At 40.0% G+C, this 25,372-nt stretch overlaps 1 protein-coding gene across 3 annotated transcripts in view; it reads left to right on the forward strand.

The window, feature by feature from the left end:
- Positions 1-25,372, forward strand: part of LOC146360828 (voltage-gated delayed rectifier potassium channel KCNH8-like) — a 60,486-nt gene that overhangs the window by 12,902 nt on the left and 22,212 nt on the right. For all 3 annotated transcript variants that reach the window (XM_084922171.1, XM_084922170.1, XM_084922169.1), the window contains exons 2-9: positions 14,546-14,779; positions 14,889-15,020; positions 16,414-16,559; positions 17,285-17,543; positions 19,217-19,374; positions 21,749-21,956; positions 23,496-23,873; positions 24,432-24,631. In XM_084922171.1, the coding sequence (XP_084778297.1) occupies positions 14,650-14,779; positions 14,889-15,020; positions 16,414-16,559; positions 17,285-17,543; positions 19,217-19,374; positions 21,749-21,956; positions 23,496-23,873; positions 24,432-24,631 (1,611 nt within the window). In that variant the 5' untranslated portion in view covers positions 14,546-14,649. The remainder of the gene's footprint in view (positions 1-14,545; positions 14,780-14,888; positions 15,021-16,413; positions 16,560-17,284; positions 17,544-19,216; positions 19,375-21,748; positions 21,957-23,495; positions 23,874-24,431; positions 24,632-25,372) is intronic.

Here is a 25,372-nt window from a genome sequence, read left to right on the forward strand (position 1 = left end):
CTCGAGAGTTTGTTTAATATTAGAATCTGCGTGAAATAAGACGAGTGTGGCGTACATTCAAACACAAGCGGAAAAAACATTTACAACAAAAGTAAAATAAATATGTCTGTTGGTGCAGAAGTTAAACAGGAAATAACTGATGTAAAAAAATATTGGGTGTGATAAGATCCAACACTTATTTCCAACATTTATTTATCCGTTCTTTGAGTTGCATGTATTTAACACTGACTCGAACCAACCTAAAAATGATGCTTCTTGCTACAAAAAGCTGATAATAAGAGCAGTTCGCAGTGACAGAATTTCAATAAGTGGCTTCAATGAGGCCTGATTAAACACGTGTAAGCATTAATCATAAACGGAATTAGCTACGGGGGATAAACGCGTGAATAGATTGGATGAATGTTGACTTTTGATAAGCAGAAGCTCTTCATGCTTGAACAGCCGCATGTGAATGATGTCTGGGATGATGGTAATGTTGACTTTCTCATTCATGAATTCCCCTTTGCTCCTAACCTTTAACAGGCCATTGGTAAAACCACAGAGGTGGAATTTTAAAGAGGGGCTTCTCCAACCATACAACAGTATAACTATACAATGCTGTCAACGGGGGTGCTGTCAAGAAACTGTCAAAGGGTAGGAATTTAGAGACTTCGGTAACTTTGAGCGAACTTGTCTGTCTTTGTGAAGCTGCTTCAGATGTCAGTGATCTTCACACACTTCACTGGTTTTATTTGTCATTACCTATGCTCAGTGACAGAACAGGGGACCTGTTCTTTGTGACTCACAGTGACTCCTCAAATGCCCGTTACCAGCTGAGCAGAAGAATATTTTTAGGTTGGATCGTCTTGTCTTTTTTTCATACAACATTAATGGAGCAAGACGAAGCAGGGAGACTCCAGGGAATTTCTTGATTTCCTTTCGTTCATTTTAGGAGAAAGCTTAAAATGCAAAATCAACTCTCTTTTAACCCAGAGATACCTCAGTCCACATCATGCATATTTAAACGTACAAAGTCAGCCGTTTAATAACAGTTTGATAGCAAATCTCGGAAAATGTTGAAGGTAGCTGTCAGCTTCGCGGTGACAGATTTTTAACAATTAGGCTTTTGTTCAACAGTATTTTTTAATTTCATGGTTTCTGACTTCCGAAAATGCAGTGTAGACTCCTCATTCAGTCTTAACTGTTGGCTGGGAGTGAGTTCAGTATGTGTGATGCTCTGACGAAGGTCTGCTAGTTTGAAATAATGGACACTTTAGCATACCCGGACAAGGTTGTTGGACCTTCTTTTGCCTTCAGATCTTTCTTAACTCTTTGAGGAACTAATTCAACAAGGTGCTAGAAGAACATACGCTGTGGCATTACCAACAATGCACAAGTGGTACTAAGGGGTCCCAGAAAATATCCTATGTACCGTTACACCACCAGCCTGAACCACTGGTACAAGGTGGGATTGCTTGTTGCTTTTATGTTGTTTAGGCTGAATTCTGACCCTATTGTTCAAATGTAGCAGCAGAACTCAAGCCTCATCAGATAAGATCTGTTGCTCAAATCTTCTATTGGCTTGTTTTGGTGAACCTGTGTGAATTGTAGCCTTAGTTTCTTGGCTGACAGAAGTGGCACCCAGTGTGGTCTTCTGCTGCTGTCCAGCTTCAACATTTTGTGCATTTAGAAATGCTCTTCTGCATACCTCATTATACTCTAGGTACACAGAAGAACGTTTGACTTACTGTTGCCTTCGTATTAGCTCTAAATAGTCTCTTAAATACCCGCTGACCTCTCAAAGCAACAAAACATTTTCATCCAGAGAGCTATGGCTCACGGGATATTTTCCCATCCCTACTCTGATGATCACTTTAAATGTCAGCAGGTTGTTTTGACCATGTATACACACCTAAACTGGGATTGGGTTGCTGCCATGTAACTGGCTGATTAGTTGAACAGGTAGTGACAGATGAGTGCATGTCTTGTAACAGCTTTAGATTTCTGTTCAAATAACTTGTAGGGAAAGGTAAAACAAGTCACAGCAATTGTGGATGTAAATGAGGCCAACAACAGTCAGGAGCACTTTGCTTTTGGTTCTTAGCTTGGTGTAACTGCAGTATTTAAAGCTGGTCTGATTTCAGAATTTATAGAAGATTTATCAAAAATTTACAAAATCAAAATGTACAAGTGCTTGGCAGACAGAGACAATTAACACAGTTATCCATGACACGTGCATTTTTAATTTATGGATGCCTCATTTTTTAAATATCACAGTTATCATCAATACATCATTATTGTGACACCTGAGGCTCGCAGCGTGACCACGTTCTTAATAAATAACATCACCTGAAAGGTTAACAGAGAGGCCAACAAAAGCTGCGGGAATATATGTAAATGTATGCGTCGGCTGTCAGCATCCAGACGATGTGTCAGATACAGATCAGATGTTAATAACAGGTGATATTTTAGGGGTACACTGCAGGTCACGCTGTTGATAAAAGACCAAAACCCAGATAGTAAAATAGTTCAGACTCAAAATGACACTTTAATGACTAACATTATAAAACCCACACACAAGTACTGCACAATGACAGCAGGAAAACATTTTAACTGAGCAAATATGGAAGTCCCTTCACCAGAGCAGAGAACATTAAGCACATTTTGTCCAAGTAACTATCAACATATGTAAGAATTAAGTGTTTGCTTTGCATTAATGTTGGCCATGCAGTAGCTTTGAGCTAGCTCACACATCTGCTTGCTTTGCGTTACTGGAGCTTCGTCATACGTAAAGCTGTGGGCTAAATAGTTTTGAAGCTGATCGGAAATGAAAACGTGTTTTCAGTTACAGTCGAGGAAACGCGTCAGAGAGCGGCTTTAATAACTGCTATTGTCCAGCTGTCAGTGCTCGTGTCTTTATTTGTTTTTCCCTTTTCATTTCATTGGCAGCGGCTCTCGCACAGACAAATTTAGCTATAAATGGAAGCCAGATTAAACGCATATTAATAATTTTGGTCAACAGTGTGTCTACAGTTTCTGCACTTGATGCTTCAAAATTATCAGTATTTCAAAAGTGACTTCAGCAAACATGTTGTGCTGTGTGCTGGGTTGTGATTGGCTAAATGCCAGTTGCACAAGAAAAAGGTGTTACTATATGAGGCAAAGTCACACACGATACTTAAATTATATGAGAAAACATTTAAAAGTGTATCAGAAAAGGGTAAAAAGGAGAGATTGTTTTATATTCTTATATGATATTAGAACTATAACAATTATGGTTCAGTAGACGCCTCCAAACGGGTGCTGCAAACAAACATGTAATGTTTGTGGCCTGTGTGCGTGTGTTAGGCTTACATTGTGCGTGAATGTGCTGTGGCAGGCTGTCGCTGTCAGTGTTATCAGTAGCAGGGTTTATCGGGGTTCCCTAAGCCGCTCAGGGGCTGAGTCTGAGCGGTTTTGTTGTGCAGTTCACACGTTATTACACCTGGATTGTGGTGGGGATGTGACAGGCCTGCCTAGTGCCTGGGGAATGAGCAGAAAATAAAACAAAAACAGAATACTATCACGGCATAAGGCCAAAAGGAAAATGGAGGGGCACAGGAAACCGTTTCCTCTGTAAGCAGATCACGTCTCTGAGGGAAAGTGTCCATGTAACTATGAGGCCGACCGCCGCATGTGTGTGTAATGAGCTCTGTAACCTTGCACACAGTGCAGAAGCAGAAAGCATCGCACGTTTAGGTGCAAAGATGTGATTCAGCATTTGCAGGAAACTCTTTCTACTCCATTCTTTTATGTTTTCATGAGATTAAAAGTGCAAAGAGGCTCAGTGATATTTTGGTTTTGTGCAACTACTCTTTTGCTTTGTATTAACAGCGCAAAAATATATCTATTCCCAGTATTTCAAAAAAATGATGAGTACAGCGTGGGGTAAAGTTATCCACAAGCATTCTGTACATTTGGTAAGGGTGTATTTCCATGGTTTGGATTAAGCTCTTTTGTTCCCATTAAGGAGAAGTCTGAATGCTGGTTCCTTGGCTCGGTAACAACCAAGCTAATCACAGCTTTGGATGTGGGATTAAGAATGTGGATGTCATCTTCTAGAGCCAGAAAATGACTGCATCCATAACAAGGAGAGACAGAAAAATGCTTACAAAAACAGCAAGAACCAAGGCTGAAGATAATGTGCTGTCAGGGTTCTCAAAGAAATAACGCTTGAATTAATACATTGTTTTCTTTGTTAAAATGCTCTACGGGTTCCCTGTGGAGTTTTTGACCGAGTAGTGGTGCTTTGGAGGAATGCTTTTATGAACGTGTTACTTACTCTAGGTTGTATATAAAAGATGGATAAAACCACCATCATGTCACTTATCAAATTTATCTTTTTGGTTACATGTTTTTGTTTGTTTGTTTAGTTTGTGTTCAGAGCCATTAGTGAGCAAATTTGGAAGAGAAGGTAGAGTTATCAGCTAATGCTAGCAAGCTTGCTATGTTAGCAAGGTGTATCTTTATGCTTTTAACATGGGAGACTATGGAAACTAACTTGTTTTGAAGCTCAGTCACACTAGAGTAAAATAAGACTGCAAACTGCTGTAACAAGGAAAAATTAGTGGCTGCCCATATGATCAGCTGACTGGGCTGAATTTAGTTTTGCTACTTTTTAGCCGTTGGAGGTCAAATGTAAGTAGTTGCACAACTAGCTTGCTACCCAGAGATTCAATGTGCAACACCCTAAACTTCTGGGTGAAGACTTTCAATCACAAGTTTGACTCTGCAATCCAACTGATTGCAGTCTCGCAAATACTTTCCATCCAGTTGATAAATGCAGAGAGACTGCCAACACCACGTAATGGTGGCTATATCCATCTTTTATATAAAACCTAGAATAAACAACACAGTTTGTCTGTGATGCATCTCTTTGCAATAGGTGACTCGACTTCTTAATTTCTGTTTTAAATCTATGAGGTTCTGGCTGGACTGGGAATGGAAGTATTAGTTAATGTGAATCTCTATGTAGACAGATTGTTGCTGACTTTTCACAGTTAATTGCTGCATTATCACAAACAGATTGCATGCAATTGCCAACTTAACTCCATTCAATCTCAAACTGACAGCAGACTGAATCTTGTTGGCGTTTTATTGCCACCTTGATGCGCCAAAGGCACTTTGACGATGACAACTGGCTGGGAGTGGCTGTGGACCCTAACCCATCTTCAAAGCAACCATGTCAAAGGCACACAGTTGCAATAAATGCATGTGGTTATGCCTGGGTCTCCAACTCCTGTTGTTCCTAGTGTGCCATCTTTTAGCTCGTGGGTGTTGCTGCTTTGGACTCAGATGCATTCATGCATACATGCTACACAGTCCTACACATTCCTACTGACAGTTTACAGGAGCTAAACATGGAAGAAGACTACAGAAGAACTGCTAGGATTGAATAAAAATTGTCAGGGTGCCTTTATTTAGTGCTAAGCGATACTGCAAATTTTAGTTTTGGTCCAATACCAAGTAAATACAGGACTGAGCTTACTTACTAAGCTTAGAGGACAGAAAGAAATATTGATCCTATCGGGTTAGCAGTGTTGGTCAAGTTACTTGAAAAAAGTAATCGGTAACTAATTACTGATTACTTCCCCAAAAAAGTAATCCCGTTACTTTACTGATTACTTATTTTCAAAAGTAATTAATTACTTAGTTACTTAGTTACTTTTTAAAAACACGATTTACAACCTGAATAGGTGATGAAGCGATAGATCTTTCAGCCCAATTCTACTTTTTCTACTTAATCCATCATACAAAATGTAATCAAATGGAAAAGTCCCTTTTTAAAACTTGTTTTATTAGTTTTAATCTTTTAACTTTATGCATCAAGCAAAAATTTAATTATATGCAACATTCTCTGACTGGAAGAAATTTGTTTAATATTTAAACCTATTTTCTGCACATTCCAGCACATAAAATATTTTTTTGTGTGTGTTTACACTCACTCTTTCAAATAGATGCAAGTAAAACACAGCAGAAAATAAATAAAGTCAAAGACTAGCGGTCCTTTTGCTCTATTTTCACCTGTAAAGCAGGAGTGGTGTAGGCGGAGGTTTACCCTGGTGCAGGTGTGCCGCAGCAGTCAGTGGAAGAATCCGCGAGTTTCTCTGTGAATTTCCCATTACGTCATAGCGCACTCGGTGTTTGCTTGGAAGTTTAGGGGTTTTTTTCCGCTGTAAAAAGAAGTTTTCTTCCCACGCACAACAGACGCTAATGTTTTTGTCACTTTTTATGGAATCAAACTTAAAGTAAGGTCAGTACTTCCACGCTTTAAACGCTGCACGCTCATACTCTCTCCTGCACTCGATATATTATCCATTGTTGACCTGCACACAGCTGTTTTCATGAAAGTCGCACTTGCTTATGTCACTGTCATGAGACATTCTCGCAAAAAAATCACGGTTTTAGTAACGCAGTAACGCAGCGTTCCTACGTGAAAGTAACGGTAATCTAATTACCGTTTTTGCAATAGTAATCCCTTACTTTACTTGTTACTTGAAAAAAGTAATCGGATCACAGTAACGCGTTACAAGTAACGCGTTACTGCCCATCTCTGCGGGTTAGTATCGATCTGATACCAATACCAGCACTGGTGTCAATACCAGCGCTGTATCTAAACAGATATTTGGATTGCTCTGTTTTAAAACATCATTGTCAGTAATTACAAATGTGGTAACCATTTTTGTTATTTCATTTTCCAAAAATACCCATTGTGGGATTTTTCTGTCACATCACCCTGAAAGTTTAAGAGTCCCAGTAAAATCTCCTAATGTAGCCTCATTTGAAACCCTACCTTTGTTCTTTTTCAAAATAGGCTCATCGCTATTAAATATTAATATATTCTTTCCTTCATTCTTCCATTTAATCATTTCAAATGTACAAGGCTATTTTTCTGGGTGAAGTGATTCATCAAATCCCATTATATTCTGTCACACTCTTCAGAATCGCCAGATTCTTATGGCAAGGCAAGGCAAGTTTATTTGTATAGCACAATTCAACAACAAGGTGATTCAAAGTGCTTTACAGAGACATTAGAAACAAAAACAAATAAAAAGCATGATTTAAAATTGATTAAAACAAGCAGACAAACAAACTAACTAATTAACAAACAAACAAACAAAACAGTATATAAAATCAAAACAGATAAAATCAGAACAGTAGATAAAATCAGTAGTTAAAATGTACGTTTTGAAATTTAAGCTTAAAAGTGTGGATTTGGTGCTTTATTCAAATGCAGCTGAGAACAGGTGAGTCTTCAACCTGGATTTAAATAAACTGAGTGTTTCAGCTGATCTGAGGCTTTCTGGGAGTTTGTTCCAGATATATGGAGCATAAAAGCTGAATGCAGCTTCTCCGTGTCTGGTTCTGACTCTGGGAACTGATAAAAGACCGGATCCAGATGACCTGAGGGACCTGGAAGGTTCATACTGGGTCAGGAGGTCACTGATGTATTTTGGTCCTAAACCATTCAGAGCTTTATAGACCAGCATCAGAACTTTAAAGTCTATCCTCTGACGGACAGGCAGGCAGCGTAAAGACCTCAGAACTGGACTGATGTGGTCCACTTTTTTGGTCTTAGTGAGGACTCGAGCAGCAGAGTTCTGAATGAGCTGTAGTTGTCTGACTGATTTTTTAGGTAGACCTGTAAAGATGCTGTTACAGTAATCAAGCCTGCTAAAGATGAATGCATGGACTAGTTTTTCCAGGTCCTGTTGAGACATCAGATCTTTTATCCTTGATATATTCTTGAGGTGATAGTAAGCTGATTTTGTTATTGTCTTAATGTGTTTTTCTAAGTTTAGGTCTGCATCCATCACTACACCCAAATTTCTCGCCTGGTTTGTGGTTTTTAGGTGTATAGATTGAAGTTCTCTGGTGACCTGTAATCGTTTTTCTTTGGCGCCAAAGACTATTACTTCAGTTTTGTTTTTGTTTAGCTGGAGAAAATTGTGGCACAACCAATCATTAATTTCCTCAATGCATTTACCAAGAGCCTGTGTGAAATCATTGAGCTCCTCCCTCTCCTGCTGCCTGACAGAGCAGCTTGAATGATCAGGTGTTATTACAGCTGGTTTCTACGGCAGCACACCTGGTAAAAACTGACAAGAAGGAGATGGCACCAGCGTGGCTGCTGTCAGTGCCCATCTACCCGGCTTTGTATGACTAACGCGGCTTCACACTTGTTACATCTCAAGCTTCACCGTGGTCCGTTGTTCATAAAGCTGTACATTAGGAGAGAAAAAAAAAACGCAGAATAAAACAGCTGCTGGGAACATGAGTCTGTCATGCTGGGCTTTTCTGAGCTCACAGTCAGCAAAAACATGCTTTCGCAGGCCTCGCAGCTGCCTTTAGCTAAGCACAGCCACAAAATTACACTTCACTGATTGATATGCCCTTCTGCAGTCAGCAGCACCATATGGCCTTTATACAGAAACATACATTTCCTCCTACATATTGTGGAAACATAATGGCCATGATGGATGGGTGAGTGAAAATAATGTTTGAACTGATTTACTTACAATGTTTGTTTGTAGGTGGCGGCGAACTAAATTTGAAGTGAAAGAAATGAATGCACGACTTCACTCAGCAATCTTTTTCTTTCAGCCAATAACCAAAGCTTATATTTACAGTTTTGCCTCCCAGCAATCATAAAAAATAAAAGAAACAAGCTCTTTAAAAGAATTGCCAGCATTTGGGGAAATATACATCACTGTTTTGCCATCAGTTAGGTCAGAAGTTTGATACTATTGAATCCCAGGTGACTCAGGCCTCGAGACAGGTCGGCAACCACGTGACAATTACAGGTCGCTAGGAAAAAATGTGTTTCCCCACTACCAGCAGCTAGCAAATTAAACTTTTATATATAATAAAGTCTTTTAACAGTTGCTGGAAGTCCATCTGTTTTCTTTCCTTTCTCTAATTCAGTGCTGTAGCCGGTTTGGACTCAGCTCCCAGCTAACCCAGAACATCCTCATTTAAATTAAATTAAATTTGGAAATAATTTGTAACACTTTTTCTGAACAGGAAGCTCCATTTTTATAAGAGTATGTGTAGTTCCTTTGCTGTGCATGGTGTATTCCAGGAGACCAATAAATAATACAACTTGACGTTATCACCTTATTATCCTGCCTTTAGTCAGCGTTATGCTGTGTAGCTGCACGACTTAGAGTGCAAAAAAGTAAAGCAGCATTCATCTTCTCATCTAACTTGCAGAAATTGTGGCTTTCTCATGCAGCAATGTGAAAAAAAACGTTTTCACAGGACTCATTGCATCCGAAAAGCTAAGAACACCCCACGATTTAGTGGCTTCTAGAACCACCTTGTCAGCAATTGTTATTGCTTTCTTTATTTTGTTGTTATTGCCACTCCTCTTTGCAACCATCTTGCAATGCCGTTCAATGTTTATTTACAGTGTTTTTATCTTCATTCTTTTATGAAGAACGGGTGTGCGGTGTGTGCTGACAACTGCCTCGGGATTTGAGTTGAGGTCTCGACTTTGACTGGGTCACAGGAAACACCTTGATTCTTTTCTTTTTCGGCCATTGTTGCTGTGTTTAGGGATCATTGTCCTGTTGCACGTTCTAGTTTGGGTCAGACTTTAACTGTCCCCACATTTAGCCTCACATTTGACTCTAGAATACTTTCGTATGCAGAGGAGTTCATGGTTGACTCAGTGACTGCAAGGTGTAAAGGTCCTGTGGCTCCAACAAGGTCAACTCATCACTACGCCACCACCGTGCTCAACAGTTTCGATCAAGTGTTTGTGCTGATATGTTTAGTTTTCTCTGTTATGACCAGACATCTTCACTTTGATCTCATCTCTCCAGAGGACATTGTTCCAGAAGTCTTTTGGCTTCTTCAGATGCAGTTTTATAAGCCTGAGCCATAATGGCATGAACTTTTTGAAGAGAAGAAACTTTCTCCTGGCAACGTTTTTTTTCTAATTGTACTGTCATGAACTTTAACATTTAACATGCTAACTGTAGATGTAGCTCTTTGTTTTGTTTTTTTGTGTTTTGTTTTTGTAGTTTCTCTGAGCATTGCATAGCCTGACCTTTGGTGGAATTGACTGGGTATCCACGCCTGAGGAGACTGTGACATTGTGTTAACACACCTGAATGCTCCAGACCAGCAAACTGCCAAAACTTTAGTTTTTTTAAGAGATGCTCACACTGGCTGGTTATCAGCCAATCAAACGCAGTTGATTAGTAGCATATGAAAACTTTCTTTTTCACATGTCTGTGTCACTATAAATGAGATTTTCTTGAGCCATATATGTAATGATGACACAATATGCACAAAAATATTTTTTGTCAGTTAATTATTCTGATTTACAACTTCAGTGTACTGCCTCGGAGAAGTATGTGACTTTCCATGAGCCTCTAGCACTGAGAGGCAGTTTGTATTTATGTCTGAGTAGTGCTTCAAGGTCTGGCAAGAGCATTTACATTGGGCATGCTTTATTAATGTGCAAATTATAAAATTTCATTGTCCCCAGTTATTTAAGCAATCTCCCTTTATATGCATCTATTGATCCATCTATTCCTGCTCATCTCATTCAATCATTGGCTCTCTCATCCTGTATTGCTCACATTCTTCAAAGTGGTTGCTCCAGTCCCCCAGATTCATGTATGCATGGACTTTAATAATCTCAATGGAATGAATGCCTTAAGAGTGTGAGTCAGTTATCATACCTAACCCAATGTCTGATAATGAATTATTCAAGGCTGGCTGCATAACTTAAGCTGTCAAAAGATTTGTCATAGCTCTGGCTTATATCATAGCCTGCTCGTCAAGTTACGTATGCTTACATACACACACACTAGCAGTCAAAAGTTTGGACACACATTGTAGATACTCACTGAAGACATCAAATATATGAAGCAAGATATATGGAATTATGTAGCAAATAAAAATTGATAAATAACTCTAAATATGTTTTATATTTTAGATTCCTCAAAGTAGCCGCCCTTTGCTTTGTTGACAGCGCTGCAAACCCTTGACCTTCTCTCAATGAGCTTCATGATGTAGTCACCTGAAATGGTTTTCACTTTACAGGTGTGCCTTTCTTGAAGAACCAATCAGCTAAGTAAAGAGAAACAACAGTTCATCATTACTTTAAGAGCTGAAGCTCAGTCAGTCTGGAAAATTGATAAAACTTTCAATGTGTCCTCAAGTGCAGTCGCAAAAACCAGGTGCTACAAGTGCTACAATGAAACTGGCTCACATGAGGACCGGCCTAGGAAAGGAAGACCAAGAGTCACCTCTGCTGCTGAGGATAAATTCATCCGAGTCACCAGCCTCAGAAATCACAAGTTAACAGGACCTCAGATTAGAGCCCAGATACAGCGGCTTGCAAAAGTATTCGGCCCCCTTGAACTTTTCCATATTTTGTCACATTACAGCCACAAACAATCTTAATCAATCAATCAATCTTATTGGAATTCCACGTGAAAGACCAACACAAAGTGGTGTACACGTAAGAAGTGGAACGAAGATCATACATTATTCCAAACATTTTTTACAAATAAATAACTGCAAAGTGGGGTGTGCGTAATTATTCAGCCCCTTTGGTCTGAGTGCAGTCAGTTGCCCATAGACATTCCCTGATGAGTGCTAATGACTAAACAGAGTGCACCTGTGTGTAATCTAATGTCAGTACAAATACAGCTGCTCTGTGACGGCCTTAGAGGTTGTCTAAGAGAATATTGGGAGCAACAACACCATGAAGTCCAAAGAACACACCAGACAGGTCAGGGATAAAGTTATTGAGAAATTTAAAGCAGGCTTAGGCTACAAAAAGATTTCCCAAGCCTTGAACATCCCACGGAGCACTGTTCAAGCCATCATTCAGAAATGGAAGGAGTATGGCACAACTGTAAACCTACCAAGACAAGGCCGTCCACCTAAACTCACAGGCCGAACAAGGAGAGCGCTGATCAGAAATGCAGCCAAGAGGCCCATGGTGACTCTGGACGAGCTGCAGAGATCTACAGCTCAGGTGGGGGAATCTGTCCATAGGACAACTATTAGTCGTGCACTGCACAAAGTTGGCCTTTATGGAAGAGTGGCAAGAAGAAAGCCATTGTTAACAGAAAACCATAAGAAGTCCCGTTTGCAGTTTGCCACAAGCCATGTGGGGGACACAGCAAACATGTGGAAGAAGCTGCTCTGGTCAGATGAGACCAAAATGGAACTTTTTGGACAAAATGTAAATGGTTTAAAACAAAACATATCCATGTGTTAGAATGGCCCAGTCAAAGTCCAGATCTAAATCCAATCGAGAATCTGTGGCAAGATCTGAAAACTGCTGTTCACAAACGCTGCCCATCTAATCTGACTGAGCTGGAGCTGTTTTGCAAAGAAGAATGGGCAAAGATTTCAGTCTGTAGATGTGCAAAGCTGGTAGAGACATACCCTAAAAGACTGGCAGCTGAAATTGCAGCAAAAGGTGGTTCTACAAAGTACTGACTCAGGGGGCTGAATAATTACGTACACCCCACTTTGCAGTTATTTATTTGTAAAAAATGTTTGGAATCATGTATGATTGATTCATGTTTGTGGCTGTAATGTGACAAAATGTGGAAAAGTTCAAGGGGGCCGAATACTTTTGCAAGCCACTGTAAATGGCACACAGTGTTCCAGTAGCAGACACATCTCTACATCCACTGTTCAGAGGAGACTGTGTGAATCAGGCCTTTGTGGTCAAATAGCTGCTAAGAAAAAACTAAGGCAACAAGCAGAAGAGATTTGTTTGGGCTAAGAAACACAAGGAATGGAGATTAGACCAGTGGAAATCTTTGCTTTGGCCTGATGAATCCAAATTTGAGATCTTTGTTTCCACCTGGCATGTCTTTGTGCGACGCAGAAAAGGTGAACGGATGGTCTCTACATGCATGGTTCCCACCGTGAAGCATGGAGGAGGAGGTGTGATGGTGTGGGGGTGCTTTGCTGGTGACACTGTTGGGGATTTATTAAAAACTGAAGGCACACTGAACCAGCATGGCTACCACAGCATCCTGCAGCAACATGCCATCCCAACAAGTTTGCATTTTGTTGGGCCATTGTTTATTTTTTAACAGGACAATGACCCCAAACACACCTCAAGGGTGTGTAAGGCTATTTGACCAATGAGGGGAGTGAGTGCTGGCCTCCAGTCACCTGACCTAAACCCAATCAAGATGGTTTGGGATGAGATGGACCACAGAGTGAAGGCAAAAGGGCCAACAAGTGCTCAGTATCTCTGGGATATTTATCTTTTTTGGAGTCACTTCCTGCTGGCCATTAAATAGGATTTTAATCAAAGACACCACTGCATCCGTCACTTATATACAGTCTGTGGTTTTATGTTATAATATCTAGCTGTAGACTTTATCCAAGTCAGTCTATACCTAAATTCCTCATAGTAATTCATATGAGTATTTATTAAAAGAAATTATAGAAAAATGTATCACACAGAATTAATTTTAGTTTGGTAACTGAGCTATGGCTAACTATTAATATATTATATAGCTTTAAAATTTGATATGTCAGTATTTATATAATAGCTAAATGGTTAGGTGTTATCTAACTAGTTTTTATGATATTATAACAGCTAAAGCTTACCTTAAAATCTCAAAATGTCTACTTTTGGGAAAAGAAATTAAATAAATAACTCACTGAAACCTCCCAACGATAGCATACAAATGGCAGAGGGCAGGCACATAATAAGACTGTGCAATGTAAATTTTCTCAGAGTAGAATGTTGTAGCCACATGACGATTCAAAAAAATTATAATGAATATAGAAACTTGCAAAGAGATGATTTCAAATTAACAGAGTGATATAAAAATCTTAACAATGTTAACTACTGGCCAAAGCCGACACAAAGAAGAAAATACTGTTGCTAATTTCGGTCTGAAACTATTTAAATGTTAAATAAGGATAAATTGATGTGGCCCCAAATCATAAAATATGTGATTAAAAACAAAAAAAAACCCAGCTGAAGATGATGATAAAAAAAAAAAATGATAATGCACGGGAGGTGCAGAAGACGAACAAAGAAAAGGAGATGATTATTTTTTTTGAAGTTCATTGAAAAGCAGCAGGCATGTTAAATTCTCCTTGAGGACAGCTCTTCAAAGTGAGAAGAAGCCTTTTAGAGCCAAACACTCAGCGAGAGTGAGTACTGAAAGAAAAAAAGAAAAGACAGCCGTGGATGAAATTTTAATGCGATACCTTTTGAATAATCTTGGTGAACCTGTAGGTGCTGACCCCACAACGTGGTGCATAAATGTGACAGGATGCACAGCAAAACCCATCCTTAAAGGCACAGCTCCCAGCCTCAGCTAGTTTAAGCTGTTGTCTGGTGGCAATTAAGTATTTTATCAGCATTTAACAACAAGAGAGAACGACTTGAGCTTTCTGGTTTTGTTCTTTTGTCCTCTAACTGCTCTCCAGTTTTCTTACACTCTTACCCTGATTATGTTTCTCCTTTTTCCTCCCTTGTGACTTTGCTCCATCACTTTCCCATCTTCCCTCCGCTCAGACAGCAACTTCGTCCTGGGGAATGCTCAGGTCCAGTCTCTCTATCCCATTGTCTACTGCTCCGATGGCTTCTGCGAACTGACCGGCTTTGCCCGCGGCGAGCTGATGCAGAAGAGCTGCATGTGTCACTTTCTGTACGGGAGTGAGACCAGCAACCCTCTCACCACACAGATGCAAAAAGCTCTGGATGAACGCCGGGAGTTCAAGACTGAAATCATTCTGTACAAGAAGAGCGGTAAGACTCGGTTGCTGGAGCAGACTGACAAGTTAAATAGCGTTTAGTGCAGTATTTCTTTTTTCCAAACCAATATGTGTCTGTGTTCTGATCTCTTTTCATTGAAAAGGCTCTAAGTTCTGGTGTCTGTTGGACATTGTTCCCATCAAGAACGAGAAGGGCGAGGTGGTTCTGTTCCTGGTCTCACATAAGGACATCACAGAAAACAAGGACCAGGACCATGGCAATGAATCTGACATTGGTGAGCACCATCCATGAGCAAGGCATTAACGAGAATCAGTCAAACTACCTACTTCACGTACCTGCTGTCAGTTCTGTCGAGAGAGATGGCAAAGAGCCGATCAGTTCATATGATTCCTTTAAAGAGAAGGGGTCAAATAAAAACAACATCCTATTGTGCATGGACTTATAAAACACATAAGCACAGTGCTGTGCATGAATGTGCCAGCACATATTCACTGAACAAATACACTTTGCATTTAAAGAACATGATGTGAGCATACAGTGACGTGTGAGTGCGTTGCACATGATGAGCTGTAAATAATGCTAGTGGTTCGAGCAAACGCAGAGTTGCTGCAGCTGTCTATCTAAAGGTCTGATGGAGCTTTATGAATGAATCAGTGCAGCTTCTCACAGAACACAAACAAGTCGGGCAAGTCGATTCTCCTGCTTTCCCAAGCGGTAAATTTTGGGCAAACTTACTGTTAACATCAAGGACTTAAAGCACATATCGAGATTCCTGTGTGCTACTTTGACTGTTTATCTGAAAATATCCAAAGTGGACATTTTCACATGGTCTAATATTCCTATGTCTGTGTTGTTCCTGCATCATGATGACAACGTTCAGAATCAGCATCGCAGCTGACTTGTTTACACTGTCTTAGCATTCAGATGCATTCAGTTAGCGTTAGCCAAGATGTTAGCTTACTGTCACGAGGAACCCAACATGAGAAACCTAAGCCTGGCTAACAGAAAACCTGACTTGATAAAATATTTATTATATTGTATGAATTCTTAAAGAAAACACCTGAAATGCTGAGCTTTATATAAACAAAGGAATTTGATGTCTATGACATCACAACAACGTGACTGGTCAGTTGCAACGCTGAAGAACACCAACATGGGAATATCAGACAGACCTACTTTACAGTGAATTCATTGCCAGTTTTTTTTTTTTTTTCTGCTGTTTTCTGTTTTGTTTCAACTGGAGGGGATTTGCTATGTGCTGAAAACTTTTCTGTATGTGTGGTTGAGGGATGTAAAGACATAACAACCAGCTCCACAGCAGCAGGGAGTAAATGTACAGCATCGCTCCACTAATCTAATGCTGTCATCACCTCACGTATTAGTGTAGTGTTTTACACGACCTCAGACATTTAGATTATGGCTCTCCATAGCTATGGTGAACAGCCATGACCTAAAGTGAAACATATTAGCTTTAGATTACAGATCTCAGTGTAGCCAAACTACTACAATGTTCATAATGTTGCTCAATTAAACCAGACAACAGTCGTCCTCAAGCTATCTCTCATTTGCCTCCTTTTAGATTCAGTTGTAGGCATGTGCAGGTTAGCACGGTGAGAGTTTCTGCCACATTAGTGCTTTGTTCTCCTATTGTGTGCCCTTGCTCTCAGACGAGGAAACTGGTCTGGAGATTCGCCAGATCAGCTGCCCCTCAGGCTGTAACATGGAGCGCCGGCGCAGTCGGGCTGTCCTCTATCAGCTGTCGGGACACCTGCAGAAACAGGACAAAACCAAGAGCAAGCTGAAGATCAACAATGTGAGATGTGCTGTGTTTGGTGGTTTAAATTATTCACAGCCAATGTCTTTTTTTTTTTTTTTAAAGTTCAGTGACCTCTGACTTTTACTCTACAGTCACAATTCTCCTTTGCTAAGTATCAATAAAATTAAAAGTAACTGACAAACAATTCCTGCTCCACAGAGGATGCGCCATTTTAAATATAAATACCCCGTCACAGACTTTCAAACCCTGACTAAGCCTTTAGTAAGGCCAAAAGTAGCAGTGTCATCAGCATGTTTTGTCTGTAGGGAAAGCTGCAGCCTCCAGGAGAGTGCAACTGAAGTGCAAGACTATAAGGTGTCAGGGGTTTACTGGCTTTACTGATTAAGAGGGTTGTCATGGTTTCAAGAGCTTTGCTTGTGACTGTGATCTGCATATCAATTCAAAAAGATGAATGCTTGTAAATTTAAGCAACCTTGGATGACATAAAGACTGCCAAACTGCCTCCAACATGCGAGGAACAGTCGGAATAGCCATTTGTCTTCAGCTTGGCCAATTTTATTTAGATTTGATGGCGATATAAGTCTCAATCACGCCAATCCCGTGGAACCATAAATTATACCTTCACATCTAGTGCTAAAGATGAAATATTTAATGGAGATGAAAAGCCACTCCCCATTGTTAACTTGGCAGATATATAATGCTAATACTGTTAATTTATGCCCATTAATTCTCATGTGTGTTTTTCCATGCTACACATCAAGAGCGTTCTCGGAGCCAATGCGAACCCTGTCCCCGAGTATAAGGTGGCCGATGTCCAAAAATCCCGTTTCATCCTCCTTCACTACGGTGCATTCAAGGCCGGCTGGGATTGGCTGATCTTGTTGGCCACTTTCTACGTGGCCATCACGGTTCCCTATAACGTTTGCTTCACAGCTGTGGAAATACGAGAGGACGGCGGCTCGGCAGCGCGAAACCCACCGAGTGTCAGCGATATCTTGGTGGAGATACTTTTTATCATTGGTAAGCCCGTTTTAAGATGCTTCCCCTCTCTCTGCCAGTCATTTCTCTTTTAACTCCTATCATTTTCTATCCAATTTTATGAACCATACTTAAAAATGAGCACCTTTTTTTTCTGGTGGAAACATCTATGAATGGTGAATATAATATGAGCCTGAAATGATCAAGGATCTATATAGAAGTCACACAAAAGTATTCACAAAGGCCCAAATCCCATAAAAGTTTGCGTTAAACAGTCTGCGAGACAAATGATACCCACTGTCCTGACCTCTCAAAAAGTCCCTTCAGTCAAAAGGGGCTGTTAGTGTCCATGTGACTCTACATCTGCCATTGCAGCTGCACTAACCAGGTCATCCAGGCCTGTGTTTTGTTCCATTTGTACCAAAACATGAATACAGTTTGTGTTTAGGTAATCTGGGTCAGTCTGGAAGTGGAACTTGTAAGATCAGACTGCTTTAAAAGCCACCAGGAGCTCACATTAGTCACTCGTGTAGGCTGCTAGTCAGCTGTGTCCATGGGATTTATCTCTTTTATACAGACTTTTTTGGGGGGGAGCAACATTAAAACTGAGGAAACTAGTGCACAACTACTGCTAGCAGCTGGTTAGCATAAACACTTTAAACAGGAAGAAACAGCAAGTTTTGCCCTGTTTAAAAGTTAAAGTGAAAAAAACAGAAAACCCTGTTTTGCTTGTTTAAGGTGATTCAAAGTGCTTTACAAAGACATTAAAAAACAAAAACAAATAAAAAGCATGATTTAAAATTGATAAAAAAAAACAGTAGATAAAATCAGTAGTTAAAATGTAAGTTTTGACGAAAATTTTAACAATACATCTCAGTTTTTCTGCATGATGGGCTTAAGAAATAAATCTATAAATTTACAGAAAAAGTTCTGTTAGCTCATTGCACACACTGTCCTGTAATTATCAAATGGAAAATTGGCAGAAAATCCTCTTTTTCTTTTTTTTCTTTTTTTTTTTGTAAATTTCAAAATTAAACAGTGAAAAAACAGGAACTTTCTGTCATCTAATGGATTATCTTATACTTATTTACTGGTGAATTTTGAATGAAAAACACAAGTTATGAAAACACAGATAAAAGTAAAATTTATGCCACCCTTCAAAAAATAATTTTTAAAATAATTTAAGATTCATGCGCTTCCTTCCATAGCCGTCAAATGGCTTTAGAAAAGCGGGTTGATTCTGGCCCCTGAGACTTATGTTTGACAACCCTGGTTTAGCAAACACAATACTTGTTTGATTTACAGGTACTGGTTGTGCTAGCTCAGTCCCTGTGGTTCTGCCGAGTAACTGGCTGCTGGCTTTAGCCTCATATTTATGCTACAGGCATGGCTGCAGTATCAAGTTTCTCATCTACTGCTCATAAAAAATGCAAGTAAAAGTTACCAAACTGACACATTGTTGCTTTAGGTAAGAAGGTGACTGATTAATCACAAGAAGGAGGGTCAATTAGACTTTAAGGTTTTGGGACACTGCTAAAGCATTTCAGCCTACATTTGTGATGTCATTCTTTTTCTTTCTTGTTTTATCTGTGGTGAAGGTGGAGTTCCTTTTTTTTTTGCTAGCCAGTTCTATTTCAATAGAAGTTGGGTTGGTCTTGGTCATCCAACTGGGTCATCTCCAGATTTAATGATGCCTTTCGTGTGCTTCGTTCTAGATATCGTGTTGAACTTCCGAACAACTTACGTGAGCACGTCGGGTCAGGTGGTCTACGACGCCCGTTCTATATATATTCACTACGTCACGTCCTGGCTGTCTGTGGATCTGATTGCCGCCTTGCCCTTTGACCTGCTCTATGCCTTCAATATCAGTGTGGTGAGTCTGCAACAATGACTTTTAGTTGGTTACACAAGGGTCAGAATAGAGGCATGGTGCATAAATCCTGCTTGCTTGACTGTTGCTTATGCTTTTGTGATCCTTTAGTTATGATTTTTATCCATTTTTGTGCACGTGACGTGAAGGTAGCGGCTCTAAGGGCCCCGCTAGTGGTCATAGACCTCATTCTTTTATCAGTAACACTCTCTTGCTGCTCAACTCTTTCACTGCTCATTTAATAAGGCCATTAAACTGAACATGCTCAGTGATCACCGAGACGACAACGCCTGCACTTAAACTCACAGAAACTTGAACTGAAAAGTGACTGACAACTTTTTGTTCCATATTTTGTTGAAACATTGCCCCTCCTGTGCAAATTTGTTGCAAGAGTGGCTTCAAAAGGGAGGAAAGCCGAGAGGGTTAGCATCAACCAGAACTCATTATTAGGTAACTGGTAATTAAGTTGATAAATGAGTATACTGAGGACAAATTACCGTTTGAGGCAAGTAGATTAGCCAGATGATGCTCAGTGCAGATCCTGATAGCTGTTCATACAGAAAAGATTGAGACTGGCACATGAGGCTACACTACAGAGAAATCTAAAGGACCACAAGATGGTAAAATTGCAATGAATACACAAAAGATTTCTATATGAGAAAAAACAATTTTATTTTTTTTACTTTGGTCTAATATTTATTTAGTTTTACTACTTTTTTATAGAGCATTTACAGCTCATGTCCCCATTGTGCTGTTTCTAATAAAGAGATATGTCTGTATTTTCAGGGGTTGTAAGTCCAAAAGGCTGTAGGACTCTAGATAAGGAGGACCAGACTTCTGGCACTTCTTTAAGGCTTCCTGGTTGCATCCTTAACCACTTGATGTTATAAACAGAAAATTAAAGTACTGATGTGACAAGTGGAGTGTATGTACTGTATTTTTTCAGCTAAAATGCAGTTAAAATTTCATAATACAGATGGGCGATGACCCAAAAGATCGAAGAGTGTATGTCCTCCAAAAAAACCCAGAAGTTTATTAAAGCAACGAAGTGGAATATTCTTACTCAGTCACCTGATCTGAACCCTATTGAGCATGCACGTCACTTGTTGAAGACTAGACTTCAGACAGAAAGCCTCACAAACAAACAGCAACTGAAAGCCGCTGCAGTGAAGACCTAGCATAGCATTAAAAAGGAGGAAGCCCAGCATCTGGTGATTTCCATGAGTTCAAGACGTCAGGCTGTCATTGCATAGAAATGAACACTTTATTTTCAGTTATTTAATTTGTCTGGTTACATTTGAGCCCCTGAAATGATGGGATTGTGTTAGAAAATGCTGTAGTTCCTCACATTTTTATGCAATCCTTTTGTTCAACCTCCTGAATTAAAGCTGAAAGTCTGCACCTCAGCTGCATCTGAGTTGTTTCATTTAAAATTCATTGTGGTAACGTACAGAACCAAAATTAGAAAAATGTGGTATTCAAACACCACTTTAGTGAAGTCCCAGAATAAAACTGAGGAGCTGGAAATCATAATAACAGGTGCCTGTTTAAAAAATTAACTTTTTTCAGATTTTTTTTTTTGTGCAACACAACCATGCAACTAAAGGCAGATCTGTATATACAGTGTGTGATTAGCATGACACTGAGTAGGGTTTTTTTTGGTTTGTTTTCTAATCATTTATTTTTTAGATCATCATCATCATCATATTTTTGTAACTTTCCCCCCCTGTGATTAAAACAGGAGCAAAGCAGAGCAATCATACACCTGTTTCTTCTTTGCCGATTCTTAATCACATCCAGGTTTCTGGAATTAATTCTTGTCTCTGTGTGGTGTAATCCATCATGCATGTGTGGAAACCAGTGAACAGGCTACTAATTGGACACAGAAATGAGCAAGGAATTGCACAGAATGAGAAAAATCAATATCGTGAGCATGTTTGAGGAGGTAAGATGGAGCATCAGGACTGTTTTCACTAAAGTATGATAACATCAGTGACTTCCTCTGCCTGCTACAACTGAATTTGAACCAGCTCTGAATTTATTTTCTGGGGCTATTTTAATTCCGTCTGTGTTGTAAGGCTACTGAGACATTTTTTGCTGTTTGTCTGTGCTGTAAATAGGTTTGTGCACCAGGTCCTTCAGTAACAGCTCACTATCAAGGTGACTGATTAAGACTGTCAGTGTCCACCAATACTTCTAATTACAAACCTTCCCCAGCTCCAGATGTGAAAAAGATTAAACCTGACTATTTCTAATTCAAGTCGCGGTAAATATTCGACCCTACCTATCTGAGAGTAACTAATCCCATCCTAATGAGCTCCACTTGTCATATTTCCCGTTACAAGTTTTCGCCTTCCCTTCTGTCTCTGACTCCCAGAACTTCGGCGTTCACATGCTGAAGACGGTGCGCCTGCTACGCCTTTTACGCCTCCTGCAGAAGCTGGATCGTTACTCCCAGTACAGCGCTGTGGTCCTCACGCTGCTCATGTCCACCTTTGCACTGCTGGCCCACTGGATGGCCTGCGTGTGGTACTTCATTGGGCGCAGCGAGATCGAAAGTAATAGCCTCACCTCCTGGGATATAGGTTCGTGTCTATGTGTCTGTATTGTGGTTTCATTTAAAGATTTACGGGGATTCATTTGATGGGGGGGCAAAAGAGCACAGAGACAGGGAGACAGACCCAATCAAAGATTGTGCGTATCATTTTAAATGCTCCGAAGCAAAGCATGAAGATACTCTTCTACATGCAGCTTGTATGTGTGTCCTTTCACTGCGAAAACACTTCTAATTATGGTGATCTGTTTCCCCTCCGACTGCGCTCACCGGTGCCAAACAACAACAATACTGCGAGGTGCATGTGGTGCTGGTGCTTATCCTGTTTGAGCGATTTAACGCAACAAAGCGCAATGAGACAAAAGAGTAGAGAGGGAGGACGACGGTGAGCAGCGGTTAAAGATATATCGTTTTCTCTGATTTGTAGATGCGCGTGGATGTAAATGTACACGTGGGGTGGGCTAAGGTGGAGAAGTGGGTCAGCCGTTTATCATAGGGTTGGTAATTGAGCTTGCACAAATTGCTTCCAATGAGCAGGCTTGTTCTCCACTAGTCAGGCTTAATGAGAGTTGTGCACACAAGGTTTAAAAGCTCTCTTACCAGTTTATTTATGTAACACTACACAAGTCAGCTCCGGGTTTGCTACAATTCAGACAAAAAGCTGTGTTTTATTCTTGAAATTACAATGTTCTGATAGAGACTCAGCAGGAAAGAAGACAAGGGAGCAGACAATAATGCACAAAAGTCTCTGTATTTTGCTTCCAAGGAGACGGACATTATGTGTTTTGTTTAAATTGGTCTTGAGCAATAGTTCTCCAGGGTTTCTGAAGGTCTTTCAAAGTCGTATTTGGCTGCTTTGTACAGTCCTTGTACTCATCCATCTTCTGATGGATAGGGATGATGTTGTGTCTACACATAACAGACAACTTAGCAAAGAACACATTTTAAATTGTATCTTTAGGCTCTAAAGAACAGCCTGTTCTAGATCTAGTCATAGGTTTTTGTCCATTTTTGCATCCGTTTTGTGTTTTGACTGAAATGAATATATGACTAGATAATAGAGTTGAACTTTTTTAAGCATTATAAGAGTATGTTATATCGGTATTGTGCGCCACTAGGATGCCTAATCATTTTAAAGCCATTTAGGGTTCTGACATTTTCTTATATTAAGTACTTCAAAGAATGACCTCTGCTTATATAAGTGATGCCCGTTACTGTGGTTGATTAAGAACAAGTAGTAGTATGAAGCAAATATGAGAAGTCCCTGTGATGTAAGTAATTTCTAAGAGACTTTGACTTCCTGTCAAAATGTTAAAACAGCCACAAGCTGACAGATAATGAGACTTATTATTTGCACTGTGCATAAATACAATCTGACATTAAAATGCTTGCATGCTGTGTCAGACGTGTACTCCCAAATGCACAGACACCAAAGCTGAAGGAATGACTCTACCCTTCCAGGCTTGTTACCGCCGCTAATGAAGCCTTCTAGTAAAGGTCATCAAACAAACACGGATGCACTCTCATTAAACTGACAAACTCTTCTGGACTGTCCCACTTCCCCCACCAGGCTGGCTCCATGAACTGGCCAAACGCTTGGGAACGCCATACTTTATGGCACCGCTGACCTCCCTGCTGGGAGTCTCTGAATCGCCTCAAGACACTGTGACAGCAGGACTAAGCAATTACAGCCAGTGGAACGGCTCTAGTTTGGAGCCACTGAACGGGGCGAGCGTGTTGGATTCAGGCCAGTGGAATGGCAGCAAGACCAGAGTGAGGGCACCGAATGGCTCAGGGATGACAGTGAGCGGCGGACCGTCTGTCAGGAGCTCCTACGTGACATCACTCTACTTTGCCCTGAGCAGTCTGACCAGTGTGGGCTTTGGCAACGTTTCAGCCAACACGGACTCTGAGAAGATCTTCTCCATCTGCACCATGCTGATCGGAGGTGGGCAAAACCTCAACATCAAAATCAGATGTTCTTAACCCTTCTCAACCCCGTCTGTCTGTCTGTCTGTCTATAGGGTTTTTTCAACAACCCAAAAAATTATGTAGGAAAAAATTTTCTGTTAAAATACAAACCTCATTGTTTGTTTGTTTGTTTTTTGCTTTTTTATGCAAATGAGTAATTGTGTAAGTGGTAAAATTTAATGCTTGGTTTTCAAAAAATGGAAAAAAAAATCTTAAAAAACAAATATATATATATATATATATATATATATATATATATATATATATATATATATATATATATATATATATATATATATATATATATATATATATATATATATATATATATATATATTTACAGTGCTGATTTAAAACAAAACATAATATAAGAAAATACCACTTTTGCCCAGTAATCCCAAGTTATTTAAACCTCACACTGCACATTTCATGCTGGACGTTAAGCGAACTCACACAAGTACCTCAAGTACTGCAAAAAACATCTCACTGAGCAGCTTTTCAGGTGTTCTTACCTGTTTTTCTGTCTCCTCTGCAGCATTAATGCATGCTGTGGTTTTTGGTAACGTGACCGCCATCATCCAGAGGATGTACTCACGTCGCTCCCTCTACCACACCCGCACCAAGGACCTGAAGGACTTTATTCGTGTGCACAGGTTACCCAAGGTGCTGGAGCAACGCATGATGGAGTGTTTCCAGACAACCTGGTCTGTCAACAACGGTATTGATGTCAGTGAGGTAGGAAGGATGACATTTGGTCTTGATAGTGCAGGAATCTAAGATAGATCTCAGGTACTGCTGCCCTGAGGCAAAAGTAAAACTCATAGGAGTGTTTGTGCATCCAATTCAGTGAATTCTAGATGGAAACAAATGTGAGACTGATCCTTTAACGTTCTCAAACGGACATGTGGCCTCTGTAGCATGGATTAGCCACAATGGGATAAAGTGGACTGAAAGTGCAGATGAGGTGACTTGTCCTCCAGGCAGACTAGAAACTAAATAAATATATATATAAAAAAACACGGCTCCCAGTCATTGAGAGGATTTGGTTTCTGTTTGGTTTCTCTCACGCTGGAGCAGCCATCTTAATTTAACGGATTAATGGCCTCACAGACTCTAAACTCACTCCTGGTGTGTTTTGCCACCAGTTGGTTTTAAATCTAGATAATCCTGTCTTTTTTTAAGAAATAACATCATGGAGGACAGACGCTCTTACTTTGACATGACTACCAGCAACTTTCCTCCTTGCAAAGTTTTCCCCTTTTCCACATTACACTAGGCCTTTCCCTTTAGAAACCAGCGAGATCGCACGAGTGAGTAAATATGCAAAAACATTTTAAGCCTTTAAACCTCTTGCTGAACATGCATGTATCAGCTGCTTGTGACTATGTGGGAAGGTGAAAAGGTTTTATTTTGGCTGTTACCTTCACCTTCCCACACATTACATTCAGAGGATGGTAGAGAAAGTTGAGAAGCCTC

This window comes from Perissodus microlepis, chromosome 23 (assembly GCF_051167445.1).
Source record: "Perissodus microlepis isolate ML-2025 ecotype Zambia chromosome 23, ASM5116744v1, whole genome shotgun sequence".
Lineage (NCBI taxonomy): Eukaryota > Metazoa > Chordata > Actinopteri > Cichliformes > Cichlidae > Perissodus > Perissodus microlepis.